This window comes from Podarcis melisellensis (genome assembly GCF_964234715.1).
Source record: "Podarcis melisellensis genome assembly, chromosome: 1".
Lineage (NCBI taxonomy): Eukaryota > Metazoa > Chordata > Lepidosauria > Squamata > Lacertidae > Podarcis > Podarcis melisellensis.
Window position 1 is genome coordinate 102,087,821 of NC_138528.1, and position 26,361 is coordinate 102,114,181.

The 26,361-nt window shown below is 42.5% G+C and overlaps 1 protein-coding gene and 1 pseudogene across 2 annotated transcripts; both read left to right on the forward strand.

The window, feature by feature from the left end:
* The first annotated feature begins 7,616 nt into the window (after positions 1-7,616).
* TNFAIP6 (TNF alpha induced protein 6) lies at positions 7,617-25,266 on the forward strand. Its single transcript, XM_081882701.1, has 6 exons — positions 7,617-7,797; positions 16,688-16,825; positions 18,574-18,735; positions 22,630-22,858; positions 24,072-24,112; positions 24,602-25,266. Exons 1-6 carry the CDS (start codon positions 7,704-7,706, stop codon positions 24,760-24,762), a joined length of 825 nt encoding a protein of 274 aa, XP_081738827.1. The 5' UTR covers positions 7,617-7,703; the 3' UTR covers positions 24,763-25,266.
* Positions 19,784-20,952, forward strand: LOC309378477 (acyl-CoA-binding protein pseudogene; annotated as a pseudogene). The gene is made up of 2 exons: positions 19,784-19,789; positions 20,697-20,952. The product of its transcript is annotated as an acyl-CoA-binding protein pseudogene (transcript).
* Positions 25,267-26,361: the final 1,095 nt, after the last annotated feature.

The following is a 26,361-nucleotide window of genomic DNA, read 5'->3' on the forward strand; positions in this document are numbered from 1 at the left end:
CAGAAGTAGCCCCCAGTTCCCCTCACCAAAATGGGCATTTCCTTTCTGCTGTGCCATTTTTTTGGCTGTGCTGAATTTGTGCAAAGGTTTGGTCCTTCCCTTCTCCTGGGAGTGTGACCTCCATATCCACCCTATCCCCACCAGTAGAAACAGAATGTACAGCACACATGTCCCTTTTGCAGGCATAGCCATAATGAAGGAGTACAGTACTATGCACAATTTTGGTCTTGGTCTTCAAGGCATGAAGAAGTTGGAAAGAATTCCAAGAAGAGCAAGGAAAATATACTAATAGTGCGTACGGAAAATTTTGCATTCGAAGAAAGATAGAAGAAATTGTGTTTGTTTAGCTTGGAGAAGAGATGGTTGTAGGGAGCCAAATTAGTCTTCAGGAAGAGGGGGGAAAGAGGACAATGGTCAGTTGTTCTGTCTTCCTGTTTTGGGGATACTAAGAAACAATGGGCAGAAATTCAAAACATTAAGCCTGGGCATGAAGCAGAACCAATCACATGAATAATGAAGGAACCTAGAAAGTTTATCCGTGGATATGATGGAATCTTCATCTAGAGGATTTCGGAGCAGGTTACGCATTTCTTGGGATCAATTAATAAATGTGGATTCACTTCATGTGGAAAAATGATTCGCGACAAAGCATATTAATAACTTTCAGCTTTGGTACAAGAATGCACATCCATAGAGTTGGAGCTGTAATAATCTTTTGATAGAGGGTTGTTTTTTTTATGTAGCGAAAGGCTTGGATGATGTCCCACAAGGTCCTTGTAACCCTCTGTTTCTATCAGGAACAGCCCTATCATTAGGCAGTTAAGGTGGCTGCCTCAGGTGGCAGATTCTGCAAGGGCAATTAGCAGTGGTGTGGTGTTGAACGGCAGAACTGTGTGTGCCATGTAGTCTGACCTGTCCCCCTTCAGTGAGCCTGCTTCCCTAAGCTGTTGTGGAGATTGTTGTCTCGTTGCCAGGGTTGAAAGATTCAGCTGTTGCTCCGGTCACCATGGAACGATGAGCGGACCCCATCTTGTCCTGCCCCTGGCTTCTAAGATTCTGTCTGCAAAGCAGATACTATTAGTCTCTTTTGACTTTCCCTTATATTAAGACTAATTAGGATCAATGTCACACACCTAATACAAGTTTCCCTTCCACTGTCGCTCTAGATTATGTTTGTGAAAATTTGCTAGGAATCGTGGCAATTTGTGGTTGGGGATGATATCACATCCTGTCGTTGCAACTGAAGTGCAGGCATTTTATTAAAATGTATTTTTCCAGCCATGTCTGGTAAACCTGTAGCTCGTCTACTCCAGAGTGTCTTGAAAACAAGAAGGGGTGGGCGTGAAGGAACCCTTCCATTACTGAGGCAAAAATTACCAAACAAAAACAAATAAAGAATGTACAGGTTATTTATACAGAAATTTCATGACAAAACTCTATCCCTTCCACACCCTATCATCAAAACCTATCCATTACCCTTATTCTCCCTGAGGGGATTTACTATGGCCGCCATCATTGCTGGAGGTGGGGGGCGAAGAGACTCAGTTGTCCTTGTTTCCATGGAGCTCTTTCTCCTCCTGTGCCCAACCTCCAAAGTCCATCTCAGGGCAGGGAGGGTGACTTGAAAGTCTTCTCTTCCTAAGAAAAAAGCATTTTATTGGTGGCAGTGTCAAATTGGAGGGAGGGCTTTGAATATGTATGTAGGGGTGGATAGAGAAAGAGGTGCCAAAACCTTTACACAGGATGAATCCAAGCTACCCCAGGTCAGAAAACAGTTTGTCCAATGCCACAAGGGTGTTTTCCAACATAAATATAGATTTAATCATGTCTGGATTTTCTCCCCCAACAATGTGCCATTCGCTTCACAGATTTTGGTAATTAAATAAGCAATTGCGAAACCATGAACTCAATAGTTCTAAGGGCACTGCACAAACAGGAATGGGTTCCAACAAGTTTTTATAAGCATGGACCAGAATGCAGCAATTTAACGAAATGATCCAGCGCTTTCTGAGCTGGATAAGGAGCCCAATTGTTCGGTGTGCTTTGTGGTGGAGCAACCACCTTCCAAGACACTTGTGAATGCTGAACATGTGTGAAGAACTGTGCAGAACGAGGGAGCAAGGACGGCTTGTACTGCCAAGACAAGTGGGGGCAATGCAGAAATGGCAGTCTGAGTCAATTCTGGGTTCTTGCAAAGAAGAACATGCCATCAGACTTTGGATCACTCATTTTAAATAACTTTGCAACAAGATAAAGTCCTCTAGGTCCAAGGAATTAAAAAAAGAAACCCCCGAACACTGCAGTTGCCCTACTATCAATATGTAGCATCACCAGCTGTACTATAAATATGCACCAGGAGCTGGTCCCACGCAACTCCCAACAACTCTGCACTACTATCCTATAAAAGAACAAAGTCTTGTTTGAATCCAATAGGAAGCAGGGGCAATTCACAGGGGTAGCCAATACAGTGCCCTCCAGATGTTGCTGGACTACAGTTCCCATCATCCCTGACCATTGGGTATGTTGCCTGAGGCTGATGGGAGTTGTAGTGAAGTAGTAATTCAAGCACCGATCTCATAATATGGCCTGTATTTTCACCGCCACAAAGGGTAGACTGAGCAGTGTTGTGATAAATGTGAGCTTAGCATGTTGCAGAACCACTTGCCATGCCCACACAGAGCCACTCAGCCCAGATTTTTCTTAGCACATCCACTTGGTTGCGTCATTTGGCCAGACAGCTGCACCCATAGTGCTCTTCCTCCTATGGAACTGTTGTCAATAGATCCTCTCAGGGAAAACCCAGAAATTCAGTTCCCCATATATTTATTGGGTACTCTATGAACTCTCATCTTACTGAGCAAGGGGATATTGTGGAGATGCCCTTCTAATTAAAAATTTTCAGTAATAGAACACACAAACACATATACCTGTCCATGAAACTGTTTTTAAAAGGAGCAATGCTTCATACATTTAAGCTTAATTATAAAAGTTAAAATAAAATGTGGAGACAATTGTTCTTCTAATCAACATAAATGATCAGACAGGTTATTTGGTAGGCTGCAGCTTGGTTGTTTAATTCGGTTAAATTCACAGGAAGCCTGCCTCTGTTCTTTATTTCCTTCAGGAGCTTGAGATTCTCTATTTTTAAAAAAAACAGGTGGCGCTTCTTTCTGCTCTTGAGAGTTCCGACCAATGTTCTGTGATCTTATAGGTCATTACCTTCCTTCCTGCCAATACAGGAAGTTTGTTGACTCTCTCCAGAACAGCCTCCAATGTAGCACAAGAAGCTTCTTTAGTCAAAAAATAGAATCTCAGGTGCTTCGGTAGATGAACCAAAATGCTTGCACATCTGCACGAGACTGCAGGGAAGCCAGACATATATTGTATCAGTTGTACTTACAGTCCTGCCTAGCTTTGCTTCACATCTGCTTTGCCAGTTTCAGTGCAGAAAAGGATACCAAAAACCAAATACACATGTGCCTAATAAACAAGTTTTGGATCCAATCTGTTTGTTCCAGGAAGTAGTACAATGTTACAGCTGCTGGCTTGCTATTCCTTTTGTTGGACACAGTAGCCCAGAATATTGTTCAGCCAGGTGGCAGCTAATGGCTAGGACATGATTTTTTGAAGGCGGGAAATTACAATGTACTGTATTTGAATAGCTATCAGAACCTGGAGAACATGGCTGCTCCTTCCAGCTAACATGATGGGGCAGATGGAAGGTCCATTTGTGAAGTTATCTCCATATTACCTACAGAAAACATTTGGGGGGGAGGGGCCGCAGATGAAAAAACAGCTCTGTTTGCCATTTAAGAGGCAAACTGAGAGGAAGAAAAAGCTATGCTGGTTGAAGGCAATTGGGCATGGTGCGGTTTGCTGATTTCAGACCATGGTCTTAAAACTGCAATCCTAGGCACATTTACCTGGGAGTAAGTCCCATTGACTTCAGTGGGACTTACTTCTTCTGAGTAGATACACACATACATACACACATTGGTAAAACTATGCTCCAGGCAGTTAACAACATTCAAAAAGGAATACATAATGACAACATGACAGTAGCCATAAGCAATAAATAAAACATTAAAAACACACGGCAAGTTTCCACATAAATCCTAATAAGATCTAAAGCAAAGGTTCAAAGAATTAATATCAACAACAGCAAACAAAACCCCTCAAACAAAAACCCCTAAACAGTACCCAAACCAAAGTCTGTTCAGCAGCCTCAGCTTCTGTAGCTGGAGTCAATGCCTAATCCTCCTCAGCCAGGTGGAAAAGGCTTACAAGACAGGGAGTAGGTCTTCCAGGGCTCACAGCCAAGATGGTCTCTTGCCAGCATAGGATTGCATTGTAATGGTCTGACATACTTCACCTACTTACCTCAAAATATGGTAAGCCAACCCTGCTTCTTCTTTTTGAAGGGGGTGTTTATCCTCCTCATTATCCTGAGTAGGGAACTTGACTTCTGCACCTCTGGAGTTCAGAACTTCTCTTTGGGGATCTAATGTTGGGTAGCAGTTCTTCTGCTTTGTGGGAGCAGGTATGAACTGCTTGCCTATTTATAAATAAAGCAAATACTGTAGGATATAGACATTGTGGACTCAGCTACATTGGCAAAGAAAAAGTGATTTAAATGCGTTGTTTAATGTATTCTAACACTGTGACACCAGATGCCGCTGTGGAGCTCTGTTTTTTGCCAACCCAATATCTCATACAAAGTTCGCAACGTTTAGCTGAAATGGTTCTTTGACGTGTCTAGATCCTGCCTGGGTGTCTCCAGTGTCCTCTCAACCAAACCAAACCCAGGTATCCTTACCCTGAGATTTTACACTGCTTAGGAAGAGTTTGCTGAATCAGGCCAATGGCACATCTCATCCAGCATCCTGTTTTCACAGTGGTCCACCAGAAGCCAATGGGAAACTCACAAAAGGACCTGAGCACAATATACAGTGGTACCTCGGGTTACAGATGCTTGAGGTTACAGACGCTTCAGGTTACAGACTTTGCTAACCCAGAAATAGTACCTCGGGTTAAGAACTTTGCTTCAGGATGAGAACAGAAATCGTGTGGTGGCGGCGCGGTGGCAGCGGGAGGCCCCATTAGCTAAAGTGGTACCTCAGGTTAAGAACAGTTTCAGGTTAAGAACGGACCTCCAGAACAAATTAAGTTCTTAACCAGAAGTTCTCTGTACAGGGAAATAATAATAGCAATGGTGATAATTAATGGTAATACAGTGGTACCTCTACTTACAGTCACCTCTGGTTACGTATCCTTCAGGATATGTACGCAGCAAACCTGGACGTATTTTTCCGGGTTTTGCCATGCGTGCATGCGCAGAAGTGCTCTACCATGCTGCGCGCATGCGCGGAAGCGGTCCCTCCAGTTGCAGAAACCTCGGGATCCAACTGGAGCTCTGGAACGGATCCCGTCCACAACCGGAGGTACCACTGTAATTGTTTGCGCCTGCCTTTTGCTCCTTCAACACACCCAAAGGGCAAGGAACACAGAGACAGAATCTGAGCTCCTTGGCTTTGATTTACATTGTTTTTGTTGTTCTTGTTACCATGTTATGTCAAGTTAGGCCAAGTCACTACATTCTAAATTGTTTTCCTACATTGCCTTAACACTCTCCCAGGGATATTGCATAAATGGTCTTCTGAAGTCCCTTGTGCAATCAATGAAACGGACTCCACCTTCACATCTGTAAGAATATTTCAGAGGGTGGGAAGGGTGGTGGTAGAAGAGATGTTTCTATGCCAACTTCTGTTCACTTCCCTTCCCTAGACCCACCTACCACAAAAACAGCTGCTGAGGCAACAACTCTCCCAGAAGCCACAAGAGAGGAGCAGTAGACATCTGTCATACCATGACTCAGATGGGACGAGGGCAGGGTTGGGGGAAGGCAAGATGAACTTTACACCCCACAACTAGAGGCGCTGTATGTGTGTTCTTCACTGTAGTTACGTACAGTAATCCCACATGTCATGCAGTGGTTTGGAGCCAAGGGTTCCATGTTTAGTCTAACCCTTGGAGCCACCCCGTCACTAGTGGGTGAGCTGGGGAAGAGAGCTTCCTCAGCACCCCAGAACTGGTGTGCTGAGAAGGACTTGACTAGCAAGCAAAGTGCAGAGGGTAAAAGCTCTTTTTGCGCTGGTTTTGCTTGAGTTGCCTGGCATGATAGGAGCCTTTAAGGTCTCTGCTTTGATTGGGAAGCAAGGCCCACCCAGCAGGCCAGCTTTGGAAGGCTAGGGATACTTACACAAGAACCTGCGGAAACGTGGATGGTCCCACAAGATCTCACAAGAGCCCCGCAGAGCCTTCTAGGGCTGTCTCAGGCCTTGCCTGGCAAGCAAGCCGGAGAGTTTAAAAGCAACTTTTGTGCTGGGTAACCCCGCACATATTTGGCTCAAAAAGAGCTTTTAAGCTTTTCATCTTGCTTGAGACATACACAAGAAGCATTAAAACACAGTTCAAAACAGTTCAAAAGGCACTCGCAAATGAGGGCACAGAGCAGGGCTGGTGAGAGGGATGGGCCAGGTTAGGGGTGTGGCTTTTGGAGAGTGCTGAGGACAAGAGACTTAGAGGCTTCTGCCCTGTGAGAAATCCTTCCATGTGCAGGCATAAAGCCCACAGTGGGTCTCCATAGCCAATATTGTCAACTTTTGGTTGGAAGAGTATTATAGCTGTGCCTTACGTTAGAAACTCTGATTATAAAAGAGGCATGTTGGAACACAAAAGCCATGGAGGAACTCCCTCAGTTCATTGTGTGCTTTGTATCTCTTTCTAACTTGAAGTTAGTGGGGTTAAAAAATGAATTTATTATCCTAAAATTAGTGAACTGAAAGTGCCTAAAAATGAAAGCAATAGGTGTAGATTCCTACATCTTGGTTATTCCAAAATGGCCACTTACCCTACAGTCAGCGTGGGGCATGCCCTCCATTCTAGGTGCAGCGAGGAGTCATGTCCCAGCGGCTGGCCATTTTAAGTGCCCCAGACCAGCTGCATTGTATGGTGGAAAGCCCATCAAACCAAATGTTTTAACTGTCCTATCAGGGGGCGCCAAGCAAGAGGAACCTGGATGGTGGGCCGGAGCAGCGAAGTTCTCACTCTGGTTCTCTAGTCAGGGTTAGAAGCTTTTCCACTCCATGAAAGCGACAGACAGAACCTACAGTCAAATTATCCTGCAAAGGATTCAGTTGTTATGCTTTTACAAAGGCAAAATTGTGTAGAGCAGCTTGCTGTCTGAGTATCAAAATAAGTGACGATGGTTATGGGAGGGAAAGAAGATAGTTAACAGGTTAAAAAAAATACAGTAAAAAGAGCAAAATTGTGTGAAGCAGATTGCCATTTCAGTGTCAAAAGAAGGAGGTTCCAAAAAAAAAAGAAAAGAGATATTTAACTGTTCGAAAATAATATGTTTGCTTTGGCAAATGAGGAATTAAACCTTTACTTGGATTCTGTAGACTTTGGAGACTCATGTAAGGGAAACGTAAAATGAGTCAGACTTACAAAAAAGTCAGGGAAGTTTTAATGTGTGAGCAATACTACAGCATGTTCAATTGGAGCAGGCTTGCTGACCTCAGAGATGAAAACACTATATAAGATCTGGCAGCCAGATGTTCCACTAGAAAGCCAGCAGCTGCTAGAAGGAGTCTTTCCAGACCCGCTTCAACAGTGACTGTAAAATACTCTTAACAGAAGATATGATTGTGTTGATTTTTCTCTTTGCCTTGCTGTGGGATACAGCTGCTGGCTGGGGGTTCAAGGACGGAGTTCTACATAACTCTATCTGGCTAGGTAAGAGGTTTTTCATTTATTCGTTTTGTTTGTCCATTTGTTTCCATTTGCAAAGCCTTGGCTTCAGGGATACCCACAACATTTTCCAAATCGCTGCTTCAGTTGTCACGTCCCATTGATTTAAAGACAGCATCTTGCTGCAGCCGAACAAGAATTCATTTGCATTGTTTTGGCTTAATGTCCTTTATTTTGCTTTTTAAAAAAGTGGTGCAGACATTTCATTTGTGAAAAAGAATGCCTAGAAATATGAGCTGGGAGAATGATATTATCTGAAAGCTTGAGATGAATGGAAAGCTAAACCTCTAGAGAATGTGTGTGAGAGAGAGAGCAAGAGCAAGAGAGAACTAAACAGAAACAGCTGTGCAAGATACATATCAGCCTTTGCCTTGTACATATATGAAATTCCTTGATGCTTCATATACAGATATTTTGGGAAATATACATTGTGAAAGAAGTGGTTTTAAAAACCATTTCCGAGCAGTTGTACTGTACTTCCCCATTCTCTGTATCCCATTTTTGTTCTCCTGTTTTTTTCCTGCTCTCTTTTGACTTTCTTATGCCGTACTCTAGCATCCTCCTGCCTTCCCTCTTATTTCGGAACAGCTGAATTTTACTTAGGAAAATAAAGACTGGAGCCTGATCAGTATCTCAGTAATGGTCTCTCTTGGCAGAACCAGAAATGGATAGAGAATTGGGATGGAGAAAACTTGACAAGGGGGGGGGGTGGAGTATTGTCAATAATAGCTCTGTGTCTTCTATAACATCTAGTTCCACTTTATACTGGCATAGAATAATAGAATTGCAGAGACCCCCAAGGGTCATCTAGTCCAACCCCCTGCAATGCAGAAATCCTTTTTGCCACAAAATAAAATGCTGCCCCAAAAGTGACCTCAGGGCTGCATTCTTAGCCATGAAGCACACTGCTGGGTAAATTCTCTGGCAGCTAACATAGAAACCCTAGAAAAAGTCTCATGTGGCCAAGATATTACTACAAAAGGCTGCCATACAAAGGTCATTTAAACTCGGGCAGTCTTGTCCATTTAAACACAGCTGTTCTACAAGAAATGTCTGCCCACCCACCCCCCAGGCTAAGGTGAAGGAAGGTCAAACTACGAGGCTGGTTCAAGTATTACACTGTGTGCTTCAAATGTGATGTCTGAGGGGGTGGAAAACACATTCAGATACATGACCTGGGTATGTTTAGAAGTTGCCAGCGCGGCGCTCAGCCCAGCTCAGGTCAAAGGAGCTTATGATCAAGAAAGAGCACTAAGTGTTACAACCCAAGACCACGACAGATCCATTCTTTGCCCTTTGGGGTTTTTGTTAAAGAGCAGATCATTAAGCCTTTCCGTTACTTGCATTTCAGTGGAACGCTATCCATTCCTGATTAAGACCATTCTAAGAAGCACATTTGGACTTTCTGGAAACCACTTCCCAGAAATACATGCATGACATGACATGTGGGTGGATTATGGACTTAAGGCACAGAGATCATATTTAAACTATCTTTGACCTACCTGTTAGAACACTGCTCCATCTAGCTCAGGACTGTGTACACCAGGAATGAGGACTCTGTAGCCTTCCAAATATTGTTGGACTCCAACTCCCATGCCCACTGGCCAGGGATGATGGGATCTGTAGTCCCAATGAAAACAGAAGGGCCATAGGTTCCCCAACCCCTGCCTACATTGATGGGTGGCAGCTCTCCAGGATGTCAGGAAGTGACATTTGCTTTTATCCTAACCAACTTTTGATTATTTATGGTGTATGGCTGCCTAACATAAAATTAGCTAGCCCTTTCAGAACCACTAGTAGAGTAATACCTAGGTCCTAACGATACTGGGTAGTATGCAAAGGAACAAAGACGTGCTGAAACCCCAATGAAATCAATATGCAGCGTTGGAAGCTGAACGTCAGTGCACACTACTGTGGGGGAACTAGCAGGAACAGAGTACTTGCAGGATAGTTCCCTGTGTGCCTGTGTCAGTACTTGGAGAGGGGGAAAGCTCAGACTATAGACCAGGGTGTCTTAAGGGCTCAGAATATGGATCACGAGAGATGCCCTGTGTTTTTAAGTCAGCACACCTCGCCTAATATGCGATGGAAATATAGTCAGAGGAGTGCAGAAAAATCCTGAATGTCAGAGTATCTTACTCATGAATTGTAAATGTGGTGGGGGGATGAGGAAGGCGCAATAAAATACTTGAGTGAAACAATACATTCCCAGCGCACAAACCAATATAGAGGCCTTAACTACACACGATGCTGGTTGTGAATTCACATTGCAGTTTACTCTTTATTTCAGGGGTGGCCAACATGGTGCCACCCTCCAGATGTTTTAGCTTACAGTTTCCATCAGCCTCAGCCTATGTGATGGAATGGTCAGTGGGATGCAGGGAGCTGTGGTCCAAAACATCTGTTGGGTACCGCATTGGCGACTCCAGCTTTATTTAATTACAGGCACTGAGGAAGAGATGTGTTAATTGAGAACAAGGCATGTGGGGCTTTACCATGCTGTCAACCACGGTCACAATGAAACTTTGTGCTGCACTTAGGTTTGGCACTGCAGGGAGGCAAAGTTCCTATTTCTTTGTCTTGCAAGAGTCAGACATCTTCCTTGAGGGTAGCACTTGCATTGTGTGAAAAATGAGCATTTTCTTTAAAGTCAAACTGCACTATATTTTAGCTGGGGTTAACACATTCTTTTTCCTGTGGTGACATCCACACCATACATTTAAAGCTGCTCAGGGATCTGCACTGGTTGTCCCATTTGCTTCTAGGCTGAAATGCTCAGTCAGCCTGCTTATATAGAGCTCCAGAACCTCGTTACTGTATTAACTTTCTAAAACTATCCAATCACTGAATGTCACTTTCGATCCTTCATTTGCATACAAACTATCCAATCACTGAATGTCACTTTCGATCCTTCATTTGCATAACTATCTACAGTATCCCCCTGCTGGCCCAGGGTGAGAACTTCAGTACATAACACCGGCCAAGTTCAATATATTACTATGAGCATATAAATCCCTTGACACAGAGGTTTTCAACCTTTTTGAGTCCATAGCTCCCTTGACCAACGGCATTCTTTCTGCGGCACCCCTGTGGGGCTCAGGAGCCCAGTTATGTCACTGGCAGCCTCTCACCCTTTTTCAAATGCTCTCCCTTTTGGAGTGTTCCCTCAGCCTCATCTCCTCTCCCCTCTCCTTGGGAGTCCTCTGGGCAGCTGCCGCCACCGCCCCTGTTCTCTGAGCTGCCTCCCCCTGCCCCAAAGAGAAGCATGTCCTCACACTGCCCCACATGGGATGCGCCCAATGGAAACTGACCAAAGGTGAATGTGAGGCCAGCACCTTAACTTGGGAGGTAGCAGTGGCAGCAGTGGGTACTGCAGGGCCTGCATGGCGGAAAGGCTCCCCTTCAGCACTGGGCTCCCAGGCAGGCCTTGCTCACAGCAAGCACAAGAAAGGCCAGTGCAGTGCCTGCCTGCCTGCCTGCCTGCCTGGTCTCCCACTTGTCCTTCCATGCCCAACAGCAAGGGCTGGTGGACTGCCTGGCTGGGCTCCACATTTCTGCATGGAAATTCAGTTTAGTGTGAATTTCTCCCGATAAACACATTTTTGCAAGCAGTTTTTGTATGTTATCCCAATTTAAGCTGTGAGGCAGTGGTGGTGTTTCTGAGCTACCCACCTCTGGTGCCCCTGATAGAATAAGGGTTTAAATTTCTGTTGTGGAAAAACTCAATGTCCAAGCCTTAATTCGTTTACACAGCCCTCCCTCCTGCAAGCATAAATATTTCTAAGTGCACAGATGGGCTTGCGATCTGCATGGAACATTTGAGAAGAGTTTCGTCCAGGACTCCCAGGGATAATTATTTCCTGAGCCCTCTGCCATTTGAGGGGACAGCTTTTTTACAGCTATTATAAAAGCATCCAGCTGGGGGAATTCCTGCTTTTTGGTGTCAGCATTAATCCCCTCATTTCTCCAATGCAAATGCATGCACCTCAACTCCATGGTACAGTCAAAAAATCATAGAAAGGATTCTAGAGGACAATGCAAGGATCTCAGCTAAAGCATCCATGACAGATGGTCATACAACTTCTGCTTGAAGATCTCCAATGAAGGGTCCACCGCCATTACAATGTCTGCACCTCTCTGGGTAGTTATAGAAACTGGTCTATATTGATGAGCTAAGGATGCTCATGAAATGAAACTGGCCTATGAGTCCTTAGGCAGCTTTCAAAGGGGTCAAGTGTGGCTCAGAATATTTAGAGAAATGAGATGAAAAGAAGCAGAGACTGTTGCGTGCATTTACTAGGGAGGAGGAGGAAGAGGAGGAGTTTGGATTTGATATCAATTACTCAGTAGGGAGGAGGAGGAGTTTGGATTTGATATCCCGCTTTATCACTACCCTAAGGAGTCTCAAAGCAGCTAACATTCTCCTTTCCCTTCCTCCCCCACAACAAACACTCTGTGAGGTGAGTGGGGCTGAGAGACTTCAAAGAAGTGTGACTAGCCCAAGGTCACCCAGCAGCTGCATGTGGAGGAGCGGAAATGCGAACCCGGTTCACCAGATTACAAGTCTACCGCTCTTAACCACTAGGGCAGAGGAAGAAGAGAAAAATGGAGCATCAGCACAGCATGCAAAGTCCCCATCATATGGACTTGTACTAAGACTAAAGCCTTCTGGGACATGATGAACTGGAAAAGGTCTTTAAAACATACTTTTATTAAAAAACCAGAGGCGTTTTTACTGGGTATAATAGGAGGAGAAATTCCTTTTAAAAGACATAACTATATTTATGTATGCTACTACGGCTGCAAGGACACTTTTAGCACAGAAATGGAAGCAGCAGGAACTTCCAACTTTGGAAGAATGGCAGACTAAAATGAATGAATAGGCAGAACTGTCAAAGCTGACAGGGAAGATCCGAAAACAGCATGATGAGCTGTTTGAAAAGGACTGGAGTATATTTATACAATATATGAAAGAACAATGAAAACATTTGAAAACGTTTGCAGGTCTTACTTAAAATATTTTGTAATGTTGATATGTGGAACTGGTTTACAAATATGGAAGTAAATTTCTTTAAGGATAAAAAGAAGGTAAATCGGGTGAGATAGGAATGCTAAGACGAAAGGGTATACCTATGAAAGCCAGGGAGTGGGGGGGGTCGATGTTATGATTTCGTTGGTATGTGACAAAGTATAAAATTTAATAAAAATTATGTTTTAAAAAAAGTCCCCATCATATACAGCAAGGGCAGTGCTATTTTTCTAGAAAAAGAGTTGACAAAACTCACCATTGAACACCACCCTCGTTCTCTTTAATTGGGAACGGTGACCACTGGTTGTGGCTTTTTATTTATTCAAAACATCTTAATCCTACTCTTCAACTAAAAATAACACCTCAAGGAGTTTGCAAATATTAATAATAAGACAGCCCCTGCCCCCAAGTTTATAATCTAAAAAAGCATGGCACAAAAGGAAAGGAGATGGGTGGGAATGAGAGGAAAAGCAAACTCAGGCACTTTCTCGGTTACAGAGTTATTGTAATGACCATCTGGAATGGAAAGATTTCAAGGAACAAAAAGTTGCTGGTCTTTCAGTAGAGCCGGTGGGAATTGGAGTCCAACAACATCTGGAGGGACACGGCTTAACCATTTCTGGTATATACAGTGGATTTTTAATTCAAAAACTGAGGAGAGAAGGTGGAGTACAGATGCTGAAAGCCTGTCCATACCAATAAAATGATTTTTACAAGAGAGCAAGAGAGATGGAAGTTTCTGATTACTCTCAATAGATCTAGACCACCCACAGGAGCAGGTCAGAAAGACTGACTGCTGTAGTTTCTGTAGCAACTGCAAATAAAATCCCAAAGAAAACTATCAGGAACAGCTTGTTCATTCTAAAATATATAATTTTTGGTTTGGTTTGGTTTTAAGATTGAAAAACCTACATTCTCTTGTTGACTTTTGAACAATGATACACCAATAAAATATTATTATAACAATACCCACAAGAACATACTAATAAAAATACCCTGTGTTGCATCCAGTAACTTGCCCAAAGAAATTAAATGTGGAAAGCAATCATTTCCCCCTAATTATCACTGCCTTCCTAGCAATACTTTTGAGCTTTTAATAAGCTTTTCTACTAGATTACATGATGTATATTCACATCTTTGCCATGCGACTATTTTTGTTAACTGACTTTCTTTTCTACCATCTCCTATTCTCGCAGGGTGTTTCATACCAGTTGTGTACCAGGGGCTCTTGTCTTGTTGCTTTGTTTTGTTTATCTGTGTTTTATGCTGAATTATTATTTCATTCCCTGCGCTGTTCCAAGAGAGCAGCGTGACACTGATGGGCCTTTCCAGGCACATTTGGTCTCCTGGGAGGACCAGCAGCGGTTTACTGCTGTAGGTAGCCAAACGACATCAGGCAAATGTCTCTCTTGTGAAATAACAACTCTTCAACAACAACTATATATCTAGCTGTAGTTGCTAATTAACAGGGATTTCTTCCTCCAACTAGGACAGCTATTGCAGGTCCTTTGTTGTGGGGAAGATTACAGTTGCTGTCCCAGGAGCTCACTATGACAAGGGATGAAAAGGGGCATGTGCCCTGGGAAGTAGGTTGGGGGGTGGCAAACAGCATCACATGCGCGTGTGTGTGCGCGCGCAACGTAGGGCAAACCTGGCACAAACTCATTCATCCAGCAGGAGTAGAGAAATCTCTGTCCTTGGCTGCCATGAGTAAAATACTGGCCAGCAAAAGTGACAAAACCCCAAGGTTCTTCTATTCGCAAATGCACTGTGTTATTCCTAGCTTTAAGTATTCAATTCATACATAAGTGAATCGAATGAATTTTCCTTAAGCACAGGAGAGGTATGGGGCATACTGGAACCTGCCTGTTCATTTTTTGAATACATGGAGCTTATGATTCTCGCTGCCAGGAAAAATCACATCCCCCACTTCCAGTTTCGTTGATTCGTTGGCTCAGGAATATTTGTTGCAATAAACATTTGCTGAAATTTGTTGTCGTTAGCCAAGTTGGAAGAACTTAAGAAGATGGGGGGAATATAATAACCTGACCTTTCTGCCAAAAAAAAAGAAAAGAAAAAGGTTTTTCATACCACATCATCTAGTCTTTTGGGGGTCTAGGCAGGGGACTTGTCCTGTACTAATATTATAATCAGTGTTCGTGGGGTGAATCAGTGTTGGCAAAATTACTCAACAGTGACAATTCAGTGCCAAAGGCCTTCATTAAATCAAAGTTGCTGGATACTGTTTAGTTGCCTCCCTTTCAGCCCCCCTCTGTTACCTGCTTTTTTTTTGTGACAACACATTTTTATATGCAACAATAACATCCAATAGATTTTTTTAAAAAAGATGTTGGTTTCAAGTTGTGAAACTCTCATTATTACGCTGACTGCAAATGTCCCAAATCCCTATTCTACTTGGGCTACAGTCCTATGCATGCCTCATTTGGGAACAAGTTCTGATTAATTTTCCAAGCCAGCTTCCATAGAAGTACGCCATTATTCAGATGTTTGATCATCCCAAATCTATGGGTATTTAAGCCATTCCGAGCTGGCTGTTTTGAATTTCTTTCAACAGATTAGCCCAGGCATTCATAATTTTGTTACCAGTTTGTCTTTCTGTAACCATTTCCTCTAATAGCTGTAGAACTTGCACTTTGGCATCTTACAATTTGTTCCTGCAACCGCCGCAAGCAGCAGAGATGAAATAGTAGAGATAACAAATAAATATTGGTGTGATGTGGCCTGTTGGTTAGAAATCATGAACAAAACCTGGTGGCCGATCCTGTTTTGCAGAACAAGTACAAACCAGAGTTGCCCAGTTTAAACAGTGTGGCAAAGAATGGTTTACCTCAAATCAGAAAAGAGAGGAAGGAATCACTGTGGAGGAAGGAACATTCTGTCCTAAAGCTCCTTGAAGACTCATTCAAATAATGCCAAACCACAGTTTAGGCCAGGGATGAGGAACCTGGGACCCTCCAGATAGTGTTGGACTCCTGCTGTCATAATCCTCTATTTTTGCCGGCCGAAGCTGGTGGAATTTGGAAGGACCACAGGTTCTCCACCCCTGGTTTAGGCATTGCATCTGGGACCTGACTGGGCATAAAACGTGGATGGTAGGGACACATTGTGACTGAGAGGCCAAATCTTAGTAAAGGGTAGGCATGGGAGGAAAGGATGAACTGGGAACTTAAGCATGGATGAATAGGTAGACAGCCATAGGCATGACCAGTAGGATAAGTGAGGAAGACCCAAAAGATCCAGGAACTCAGCAGTAAAGTATTTAACTTTGAGAATTTAGTTGCCAGCCTAATTTCAATTTTAAAGTAGCTTGAGACTTGTTTGCATTCAATTTAACTGTTATTGGCTCCCCCCAAGCAAATTTTGGAGTCATAAATGTGTGTGTGTGTGTGTGTGTGTGTGTGTGAGAGAGAGAGAGAGAGAGAGAGAGAGAGAGAGAGAGAGAGAGAGAGAGAGATATGTTGCTGAGGATTAAAATTTTAAGGAATCCCTAGCCCCTTCTCAATCTACAGTCCCCAAGGCTCTTTGATTAAAAGCTATGTCAGGCTTGAAGCTAGTTTCTGTACATAATGTGCATGTGCCCTAAAGTCATCTGTGGACGCTAAAATTAATGTTACTTGCTGTCAGAAGAGCAATGGCAGAATTCCCTCACTGACACCCAGAGGAGATTTGATAGATTGCTCATGTTTGCATTACAAGGAACAGCATCCTGGGCTAAACTGTCGGCGGCTGTGAAGAGTAGGACACCTGCTAGATTCCTCAAAACTTTGTTTCCTTTGTTTTAAAAAGAAAAGAAAAAGATCACCGTTTGTTGCTTTGGCTTCACAGAACGAGCAGCTGGAGTGTACCATAGAGAAGCAAGGTCTGGAAAATACCAGCTCACATATGCAGAAGCAAAAGCAGTGTGTCAGTATGAAGGAGGACATCTAGCCACATACCAGCAGCTGGAGGCTGCAAGGAAAATAGGTATGAGCATGCAATATATGCGATCATTTGGCAGTCTGGTCCAGCAGGAATTCTCCTGCATGCCACAAAGTCCCCCAAAGTGAAGAAGAGCGACATAAAAGCACTGGGCTTTTAGTGAGGAAACTTCCTACTGTGGCATTCCTGTGCTGACTGTGGCTGATAGGAGTTTTAGTCCAAAACATCTAGAAGGCAAGAGATGGGGGGAAAGCTGCCCAGAGTGCGTTTTGTCCTTTGATGTTCACACAAACTGTCCACACTGTTGATTGTTCAATGATTGAGTCTAATTTCAGTTCACTCATCTGTTTCCTTTTCTGTTAAAAACACATCTGTACGAACAATGCTATTTGTTACAGAAATTGACATGCAAGTAGTACTGAGGATGAAAGTTTAAGAACCCTATGGACATGGATTGAAATCAGTTTGGTTTTATTAATCTCCATTACAGTGGTACCTCGGGTTAAATACGCTTCAGGTTACAGACTCTGCTACCCAGAAATAGTACCTTGGGTTAAGAACTTTGCTTCAGGATGAAAACAGAAATCGTGTGGTGGCAGCGCGGCGGCAGCAGGAGGCCCCATTAGCTAAAATGGTGCTTCAGGTTAAGAACAGTTTCAGGTTAAGAACGGACCTCCAGAACAAATTAAGTTCTTAACCTGAGGTACCACTGTATATCAAGGCTGCCCACTATCCCCAATGTGCTACTTGGCTGTAGGTCATAGCTAATTCAATGGGACTTACATCTAAGTGGGAAAGGTATGTGCAGCACGATCCTATACAATGTCTACTCTGAAATAAGCCCCATTGAGTCCCATGGAACTTGCTCCCAAGTTAATAGGTACAGGAATGGAATAAAAGGGATAATTGTTGGAACTGCTATTCAACACAACTGATGTGTGAGCTCAAGAATCAATTAATATAAATGGCTTCAATGAAATGAAATGTGCACAACCCCACACAGCATGTGAAGAGGCCTAGAAAGATGCAATCTGGCAACAAAGCAAGCAACCAAAATGATTAATTGCCAGACCATTTGATAAATGAGTACAGTGTGTGATAAATGGTCCTATCACACACTTCTGACTCTTTTGCTAACTCCTCCACCTAGAAAGTTATCATTCTAAGTTGTATTACAATTTTCTAGCTCTCAGGACACACCTGGGACATGTCAACCTCTCAATTTTAGGCTGAGATGCTTATTTCATAGAGCTGAAACTCTCCCAGACTTGTCAGCACTAAGGTAGTCTTAAGCAAGGTGGTAATAGGCTGTTTTTCTCTACATCTCTACATCCACGGGCTTCTATTTGCACTAGTGTGATGAGTGATATTAACCTGAAGATAATGCCAGGCAACAGAGATGCATCAGAAGCAACTGCCTTAGAGAGTGAATGCCCAAATTTCGGTAACTCCGTGACTTGCACTAGTCCGACATCTTTAAAAAGCAGTTCTAAGACTAAGATCTAGTAAGCATCTGCATCCAATTGTTGTTTATTAGTTTAAAGTGAAAACAGCTCTTTCCATTGTTAAAAAAGATGACACATTTTCTAATAAAATAAACAAATGAAGCATACACGCAGCATTTTATGTGTCCAGGGTGGAAATTGTTTCGCTTGCATGGCTTAATTCAATTTAAACGAACTGTGTGTCAATTACATTTTTGGCAACAAGAATAAAAGGTCATTAATCTGAAGTACAGTGTTTCCATCTTAAGCCAGCACTGGGCGTACATGACATGTCCTTCCATCCCCCAGGGTTTCATATGTGTGCGGCTGGCTGGTTAGCGAAAGGAAGAGTTGGCTATCCCATTGTCAAACCTGGAAGCAACTGTGGCTTTGGAAAGACTGGGATTGTGGACTACGGCTTTCGGCTCAACAGGAGCGAGAAGTGGGATGCTTACTGCTTCAACCCTAATGGTGAGTGTGCAACAAACAACATTTTCGTAGTCAAAATAAGAAAATAATAATTGTCCAGTAGCACCTTAGAGACTAACTAAGTTTGTTCTGGGTATAAGCTTTTGTGTGCATGTGATTGCAAATCTGTGTGCTTTTTAATACTCTCAAGAGAAATTCCAGAGCCAGTACTTGATTGCTCCTTTCTAGTGGGCCTCATTACGTATTACATAATCCAAGGAACTCCATAGCAATGTAGCACCTATTTCATAATCCGCTGGCGGTATTTTATGGAGTGGGGAGCCGCCCTAAATCACCTGCTTCTTTTCCAAGTCAGCAGGGTTTTCCTTCCCCTCTGGTTAGCATAACTGTTCTGATTAGAAGAAAAACAAGTACCCAGAGATTTGTGGATTTAAGCTTCTTATATTCAGGGCTGTGGTTGATAAATTTCCCTTTTCCCCCAGGGTTCGTCTATAGGGACAAATGGATGGAAATATCTGTTCAATACCCAACTTTTCATTGACATACATACCTTCTAGTTCTTAATTCAGCCTCCCTGAAATTCTAAGAGGCAAATTGTTGTTTTTATTTTGCAAATAAAGGTAACTGAAGATAAGGACACTTCTGGGCAACAACTTTCCCAGTAATCATCATCATCATCAATTTTATTTATACCCCGCTCTCCCCAGCCGAGACTAGGCTCAGGGCGGCTAACACCAAACATATAATACATTAAAAACACAAAATCAAATGATTAGTTTAAAATACAATTTGAAATCACATTTAAAATCAAAATAAAATTAACTTTCAAACAAAATTAAAAGTTCAGTGGATAGTACCTTGAAGACCAGCTAGCATAGGGATTTTGTGCCAGAGTGTCTAATCATACAGTTCTGAGTGGTTGCACACTAAGGATGGAACATCATGTTATTCAGGAATTAAACTTCAGTAATTAAGCAGGAAATAAATAAGAAAAAAAGATCCACAACAAGGGTCTACTGCCAAAAATGACATTCCATGTTGAGTTGTCCCATGTATCTTGTTGGATCACTTGCCCGCCTATTGAGAGATCATGATGGTATGTCTTGCTAGAAGCTACGAATGATATGGGGAAATGGATGGAAAATATACAGTGTGGTGTTGTCACATGGTCAGGGACCCTACACATTTCAGCAGCAGCTCCATATTGGGGATGATATTGTTCTCCAACAAACAATGGCTCACTAAAAGTCACCTAGCTGGCACAGAAATAAAGTAGGATTTAAAACAAGGTACAAGTTAAAACGAGGTACAAGGTGCCAATTAAATCTGCATCACTAATCTGCTGCTTTGACCACTCCTTTCCCTTCCAAAAGCTCAGGGCAGACTTTGTGCAGTTTCCTATCGATGACAGCATCCTGGAGACCTCTGAAATCTTTGTGAACATCTCTTCATTTGCCAAATTTACTTCTTGAAAAGGAATTATGAGGAAAACATCTGCTTGCGCAGGCAGGGCAAGTCCCCAGGCAGCATCAGTCCCAGAGTCCAGCAACGTCCAGGCTTACTTCTCTGCTCTTGCCAAGGCCTTGTTTTCTGCAGGCAGTGGTGTCAACTCTAAAACGACTGACATAGCCCTATGCTTGATTTTCAGGGAAGCCCAATGCTTTCTGGCTAGCCTCCCAAACAGGCCTGAGGGACTCCCTGCTTTTCCTGTAATTGCTTCTGTTATTTGGCCTCAGGCTGAGTACAGAGACTGAGTACTTTTGCTGAGGGGCTTATTGACACTTCCTCTTGTCCCACTGGGGAAACCGCTCTTTGGTGCTCAGTCAGAGCAAACTTCTTTTTTAATGGATTCGCATTTGCTCCAATTTAGCCCTAAAAAGCAGGTTTTCTCTGAGAAAGGAGTGAGGCAGAGAGACTCTGGGACAAGAGACTGCAATGGGCACAGTTCAGCCTTTTGTTGCATCGGGAGGGGATCGCTGCGCTCTTCTGCAACCATGGCATAGGCAGAATTTGCAACAGCTGCAGAAGTCAAGAAGCTGAAGACCCAACCAACAGATCAAGAAGTGCTGGATATCTACAGCCATTACAAGCAGGCCACAGTTGGAGATGTAAATACAGACCGTCATGGGATGCTTGATTTCAAAGGCAAGGCCAAGTGGGATGCCTGGAATTCCTTGAAAGGAATGTCCAAAGAAGATGCAATGAAAGCATATATTTAAAAAGTGGAAGAGCTGAAGGAAAAATATGGAATGCAATAAACCCCTTCATGCCTTTAAATGGAATAATGCCTTATTCTACTATCTTAAACTGTGTTACACAGTATGGCAGTGCCAGACTTGATGCCACTTTCCATAATTAACAGCTGTGCAAATTTACTTCTAATGGTTTGTATAATAAACACTATCAAATTCAGAAAAAAAAGGAGTGAGGCAAGGGGGAAAACTGCTCAGACTTAGACTCATGCTTTCTATGCACAAGACAAGTGGAAATGTGGACAAGCGCAAAGTCTAGATCTGTTGCCTGCTCTTCTTCGCCCCTGAAAAGCATTTCTTGAGAATGAAATGATGACAAAGGGGCAGTAAAAAAGAAAAACAGTATCAAGGATAAAGCTTTATTGTTCTGTGCTACTTACTTTTATTTATTGTTTTAATCTTATGAGTAACAAGGTCAAATTATGTCAGCTGAATTATACCATTGGAGACGGTGTGCTGAAATTTAAGTGGTTTGGGTTTGGGGAACATGTGGAAGATGCTTGCCTGGTAGTGTCAGAAGAAGATTCCAAAATGATTGTTTGTTTTTTAAATGAACATGCATTCACGTGCCTATAAATACAGTAAATGCAGTCTTAAACCCAATTATATTGCTTTTCCTTTAACAATGCTGGAATGTTTCATAGTGCATTTTATGCTATAATAGCTCACCATAAAAAACGGCATGGTTTTCTGGTGCAGGAAACACTTTATTTCCTTTTGCCATTTTGTAAATGCCATCATTGCAGCAACCAGGTTCACGTGTTTAGTACATGAAGCGCTATGGTGACTAGCACTCTCTGAGAAATGGTGGGGGAAACCACACTCTGCAGTTATCAATGTGAAGTCAAAACAAAAAGTTGTGTGAATAAGCAGCTGCGTAACCTCTCAGGGGAGGAGAACCCTCACAGATGTTGAACATGTCAGGGAAAAGAGGGAGAGGCAACCTTCATTCTTAGAATTCAGATTAGTCAGCCTATCTGTGCCTCCTGTTTGGCTGTCTCCTCTGAGAGGCAAGCTAGATCTTTTCCAAATGTATTGTTTGGGTGGTGAGCATCATTATCAAACCAGGTTGTTGACCTTGGCTGGTTTACATCTGTTCCTTTCATTCGGGAGGTGGGAATACTTTGTAAGTGATATTATTCAACTTTGAGGCAATAGCCAAACTTCCACTGTGGGGATAAAAGCAATGGATAATATTGCAGCATTGTTCTAGCCTACAATTGATACATTTAAAGCACATTCAACACACATGTAAAAAGCACAAACTACAATTCCCAGGACTTACTCTTTCAGCTTCAACCCAACCCAACCTGCAACGAGTGTCTAATACTGTGGGGAAACACTGTAGCGTTGTTATAAACCACTCTGCAACTAAACTTTCATTCTAAAGGGGCTACAGACTTTCTTCTTCATTAAAAAAAATGAAAGCTCAAAGTTGGGGCTCCCTGCTGGCTCCGAGTCTAGTAGAGCAGTACTCTTTATATCCTTGTTTTTGTACCCTGGTGAGTATTCTCCCTTAAATACTAGAAACACAGTACAATATGATTATATGGATGTGGCACATTACAGTGATGGCAGGTGCCAGTATTAATTTTGGTTACCTGTGTCTCGCCGCAAGTCTTCTCTGACATTGTGACAGCCCAATTCAAAAAGCAAATTCCCTCTTGTTTTATTTCTCTCCTAGGAAAAGCCTGCGGTGGAATCTTCACAGATTCAAAGCACATCTTTAAAACCCCTGGCTACCCAAAGGAATATGAAAACGATCAAACTTGTTATTGGCATATAAGGGTGAAATACGGCCAACGGATTCAAATTCAGTTTCTCGACTTTGATCTTGAAGACGATACAGCGTGCATGGCTGATTACTTAGAAATATACGACAGCTATGATGACGTAAATGGTTTTGTCGGCAGGTAAAAGAATTCCCACATCTTTCTTAACATATTACACCATACAGGGGCATGGAAACTTCATCCAGGAAATAAAAAGACTACCACCACATTTTATGCTCATTTAAACCACATGGCTTCCCATCCTGGTAATTATAATTTGTTAGAGGTGCCTGGAATTGTAGCTCTCTGAAAAGTAAACTAAACTTCCCAAGTTTTGCTGGGGGAAAGCCACATGCTATAAACATACGATGTAGATACGACACACATCTATTATTTGGATATGTTTATCCCACCCAGTCTCAGAGGTTCTGAACAATAACATCATTTATTTACACAAACAGCAAACTAAGAAGTGTTAATAACCACACACTTTTTCCAACTTCCCCCCACTCCTTGGTTTCTCGCCCTTTTAGATCCAATCCAGGAATCCTTCCAAACTCATTCATTGGAAGTATGTTGCAATTCCCAGTCAATCCCCACCCATTCTGCAATTCCTCCAAAATATTAGAGCAGAGAAAACTCATCTCAGCTCATTTGTGGTCTCTTGCCTGTCATTCAAGTGAAATTCTTGGACTTTCCATCAATGGGGGATTTCCTCTTAATACAAAATAATACCAGATTCAGATGAGTGATTTGTCCCAGGACCACAGCATGGGGAAACAGGTCTAAAACCCTACTCCATGCTTGCCCCGATCTCCTTATCAGCCCTCCCAGCTGACGCAATTTGACTAAAAGCATGCAATCGTCAATCAATTAGCTTCAGTTAATAGAATGTTGATATTTCAGATAACCAGTTTTCTATCAACCATGCAAACAGAATTGTGCATGGCAAGGGGAGATTATCGTCATGGTTAATACATTCAAAAGAAGCAAAGTTATGTGTATAGGCCACTGGCCTTTTCGTTCCTTCACGTCCCTGAAAACCTCCCAGTCCCTGAAAAGGTTCCCATTTGTGCCAAACATGACAAATCTGTTGAGAAGTATCCAAAATCAATTGAGGACTTCAGCCACTTTGCAAATTACCATTGTTGTGGCATATGAGTTACTTCTGTGTGATTATCTTAGCTGATGTCTTCTACACATCATAACGGTGGCATCCTTCACGGTAGATCACCCAGTGTAAGTTCAAGCTGATATCGGTCTGGCAAAAGTTTAGGTAGCCACTGCAGCAAGTGAGTTACTGAATTTTGGCTTGCCTATATTTAACCAGTAAATCAACTGTCATGTTTTTCAGGTATTGTGGAGACGAACTTCCAGAAAATGTAATCAGCACAGGTAATATTATACACATGCACACCTCCACACAACCATGGACTAAGACAATAACAGTTACTTCTCAGACTCTTAAGAAGTACTGCACAACAGAACGTTCCATCCAGAGAGGTCGTCACAAAGGCCAATTCACAGATGCAGAATGGCTGAAGTATTATAAACCTCTGCATTACTTCCTAAGGCAGGAATGGAGAACCTGTGGCCTAATAGATGTTGATGGACTAAAAATCCCATCTTCCCTGGCCTTTGGGACTCATGGGAGTTGGAAGTCCAATAACATCACAAAGACAACAGGTTTCCCATTCCTGTCCTACTCACATGCTGAGTGGCATTTATCTTTCACAGTGTTTCTGAGTGCACTTAAGAGAAAAATGCTACCATGTGTTTTGGCAGAAAGAATGAGAAATTCAAAAATTATTTGATGTTTTATTGGGGGGGGTAGGTGTTTCCTCAATAGAAGTAATTTTTCTCTTTCTCTGTTTCTCGTCCTAGGTAATGTAATGACACTGAAGTTTTTGTCCGATGCTTCAGTAACGGCAGGAGGCTTTCAGATTAAATACATTGCTTTAGATACACCCAAAAAGAGTGATGGGAAAAATACAACTACCCAAGACAACAAAAATTACTTAGCTGGAAGATTTGGCATTGTATAAAAGAACATTGACATGAAAGAAGAATTTGCCTTGGATGTTTATTAAAGACATTCCCCCATCCCCAAGCACCTACTTGATGTTCCTCCCAGTGGATCCTATTCTCCATAATTTCCTGTTACCTCCTCCCAATGTGATCTCTCTTTTTTGCTGATCTTCAGTGATGGATACAACCTCAGTAATACACACCCCTTTGGACTGATGCTTCCCACCATCATGTGATTCCTCCCTTGACTTTATCTGCTTCTCTACCTGTCACCATAAATGGGTTAATAAGCCTGTTGTTTTTGTTTCAAGTTTTTAGCTAAAGTTCCAAGGGGCCATGCAATTGTGTGCAAATAAGTCCCCTTCCTGCTTCACAGCTGCTCAGTGATAGCCACTTTGAATTACAGTGATCATTTCCTTGAGCCAAAACGATGAAGAAATATTTACTCATAGACCCTATAATCATTGTACTACATTTGATGTATTATTGAGATTTCTAAATATATATTTATCAAACTTCAAGAGCCATGTTTTTCCCTTTGTTGGGGGGGGAGGTCACTCTGTTTCCAAATTAAATTTAAAATTAAGACAATTTATTTACTTAATTAATATGATGGTGGAATCCTGACTCCATTTTCAGGTTTACAAGTTCCTTTGCAATCAGTAGAATGCCACTGAACTCAGATTACAGACTACTGTAATATTCACAGATTATGTGGAAGATGAAACAATCAAACCAGATTAAATTGTCAGTGATGTCTGTGAACCGGCCAACAAAACTACAGGTTCTGGTTCAGGAAAGTCAAGAATGGGACTCAGCAAAGGCCTCAGAATAGATAATTAAAAACCAGTCTTCTGGAAGCTGAAAAGTCATAGCTCAGTGGTAGAATCTATAAGGGCAGCATCCAACTAATGTGTCCCATCAGTGCAAGGATTTACAAATGTGCAATGGAACTCTCCGCTGCACCCTCCTCAAATCAGACTTTCACAAATTCTGGCAGACAGACTGACCAACACTGACTGCCTCAAATTCCACCGTGTATCTCCTCCTCCAAACATGCCCTGATAAGAACACCTGTTACTGGGAAGAAATCTTGTTGCTAACCAGAAGTTTTAGACATGCCTCAAGGATGCGCTTCAAGGCCATACTTCAAGGCTCGTTTCAAGTTTGGCAATACACCAACAAAAATCTGTTCTAGGGTTTTTTCCAACGCTGTGGAGCTGATTTGGGGAGGTTGTGGAATACACATGTAAATCCATGCGCTGATGAGACACAGCAGTTGGATAGTGGCCTATGCTTCACACACATAATGCCAATCCTTGGCATCTGTCTGAAAAGGCCAAGGAAAGACCCGTCTGAAATCTTAGGCAACTGTCAATATTGATGATTCTGAGCTAGATGAGCCCATGGTCAGTCTAAGGTAGGGCTGCCATATGTCTGGAATTTCCCAGACATGGCAACCCATGTCAGAATTGTCGATTTTGCCGAATTTCCTCAAAAATAGCTCAAAAACTTCATTTTCTTCCCCTTGATATTTCCAAAAAAAATCTCAACAACTTTTGCGTCCAGATTTTCACTTTTTAAATGTGGCAGCCCTCGTATAAGGCAACTTTTTG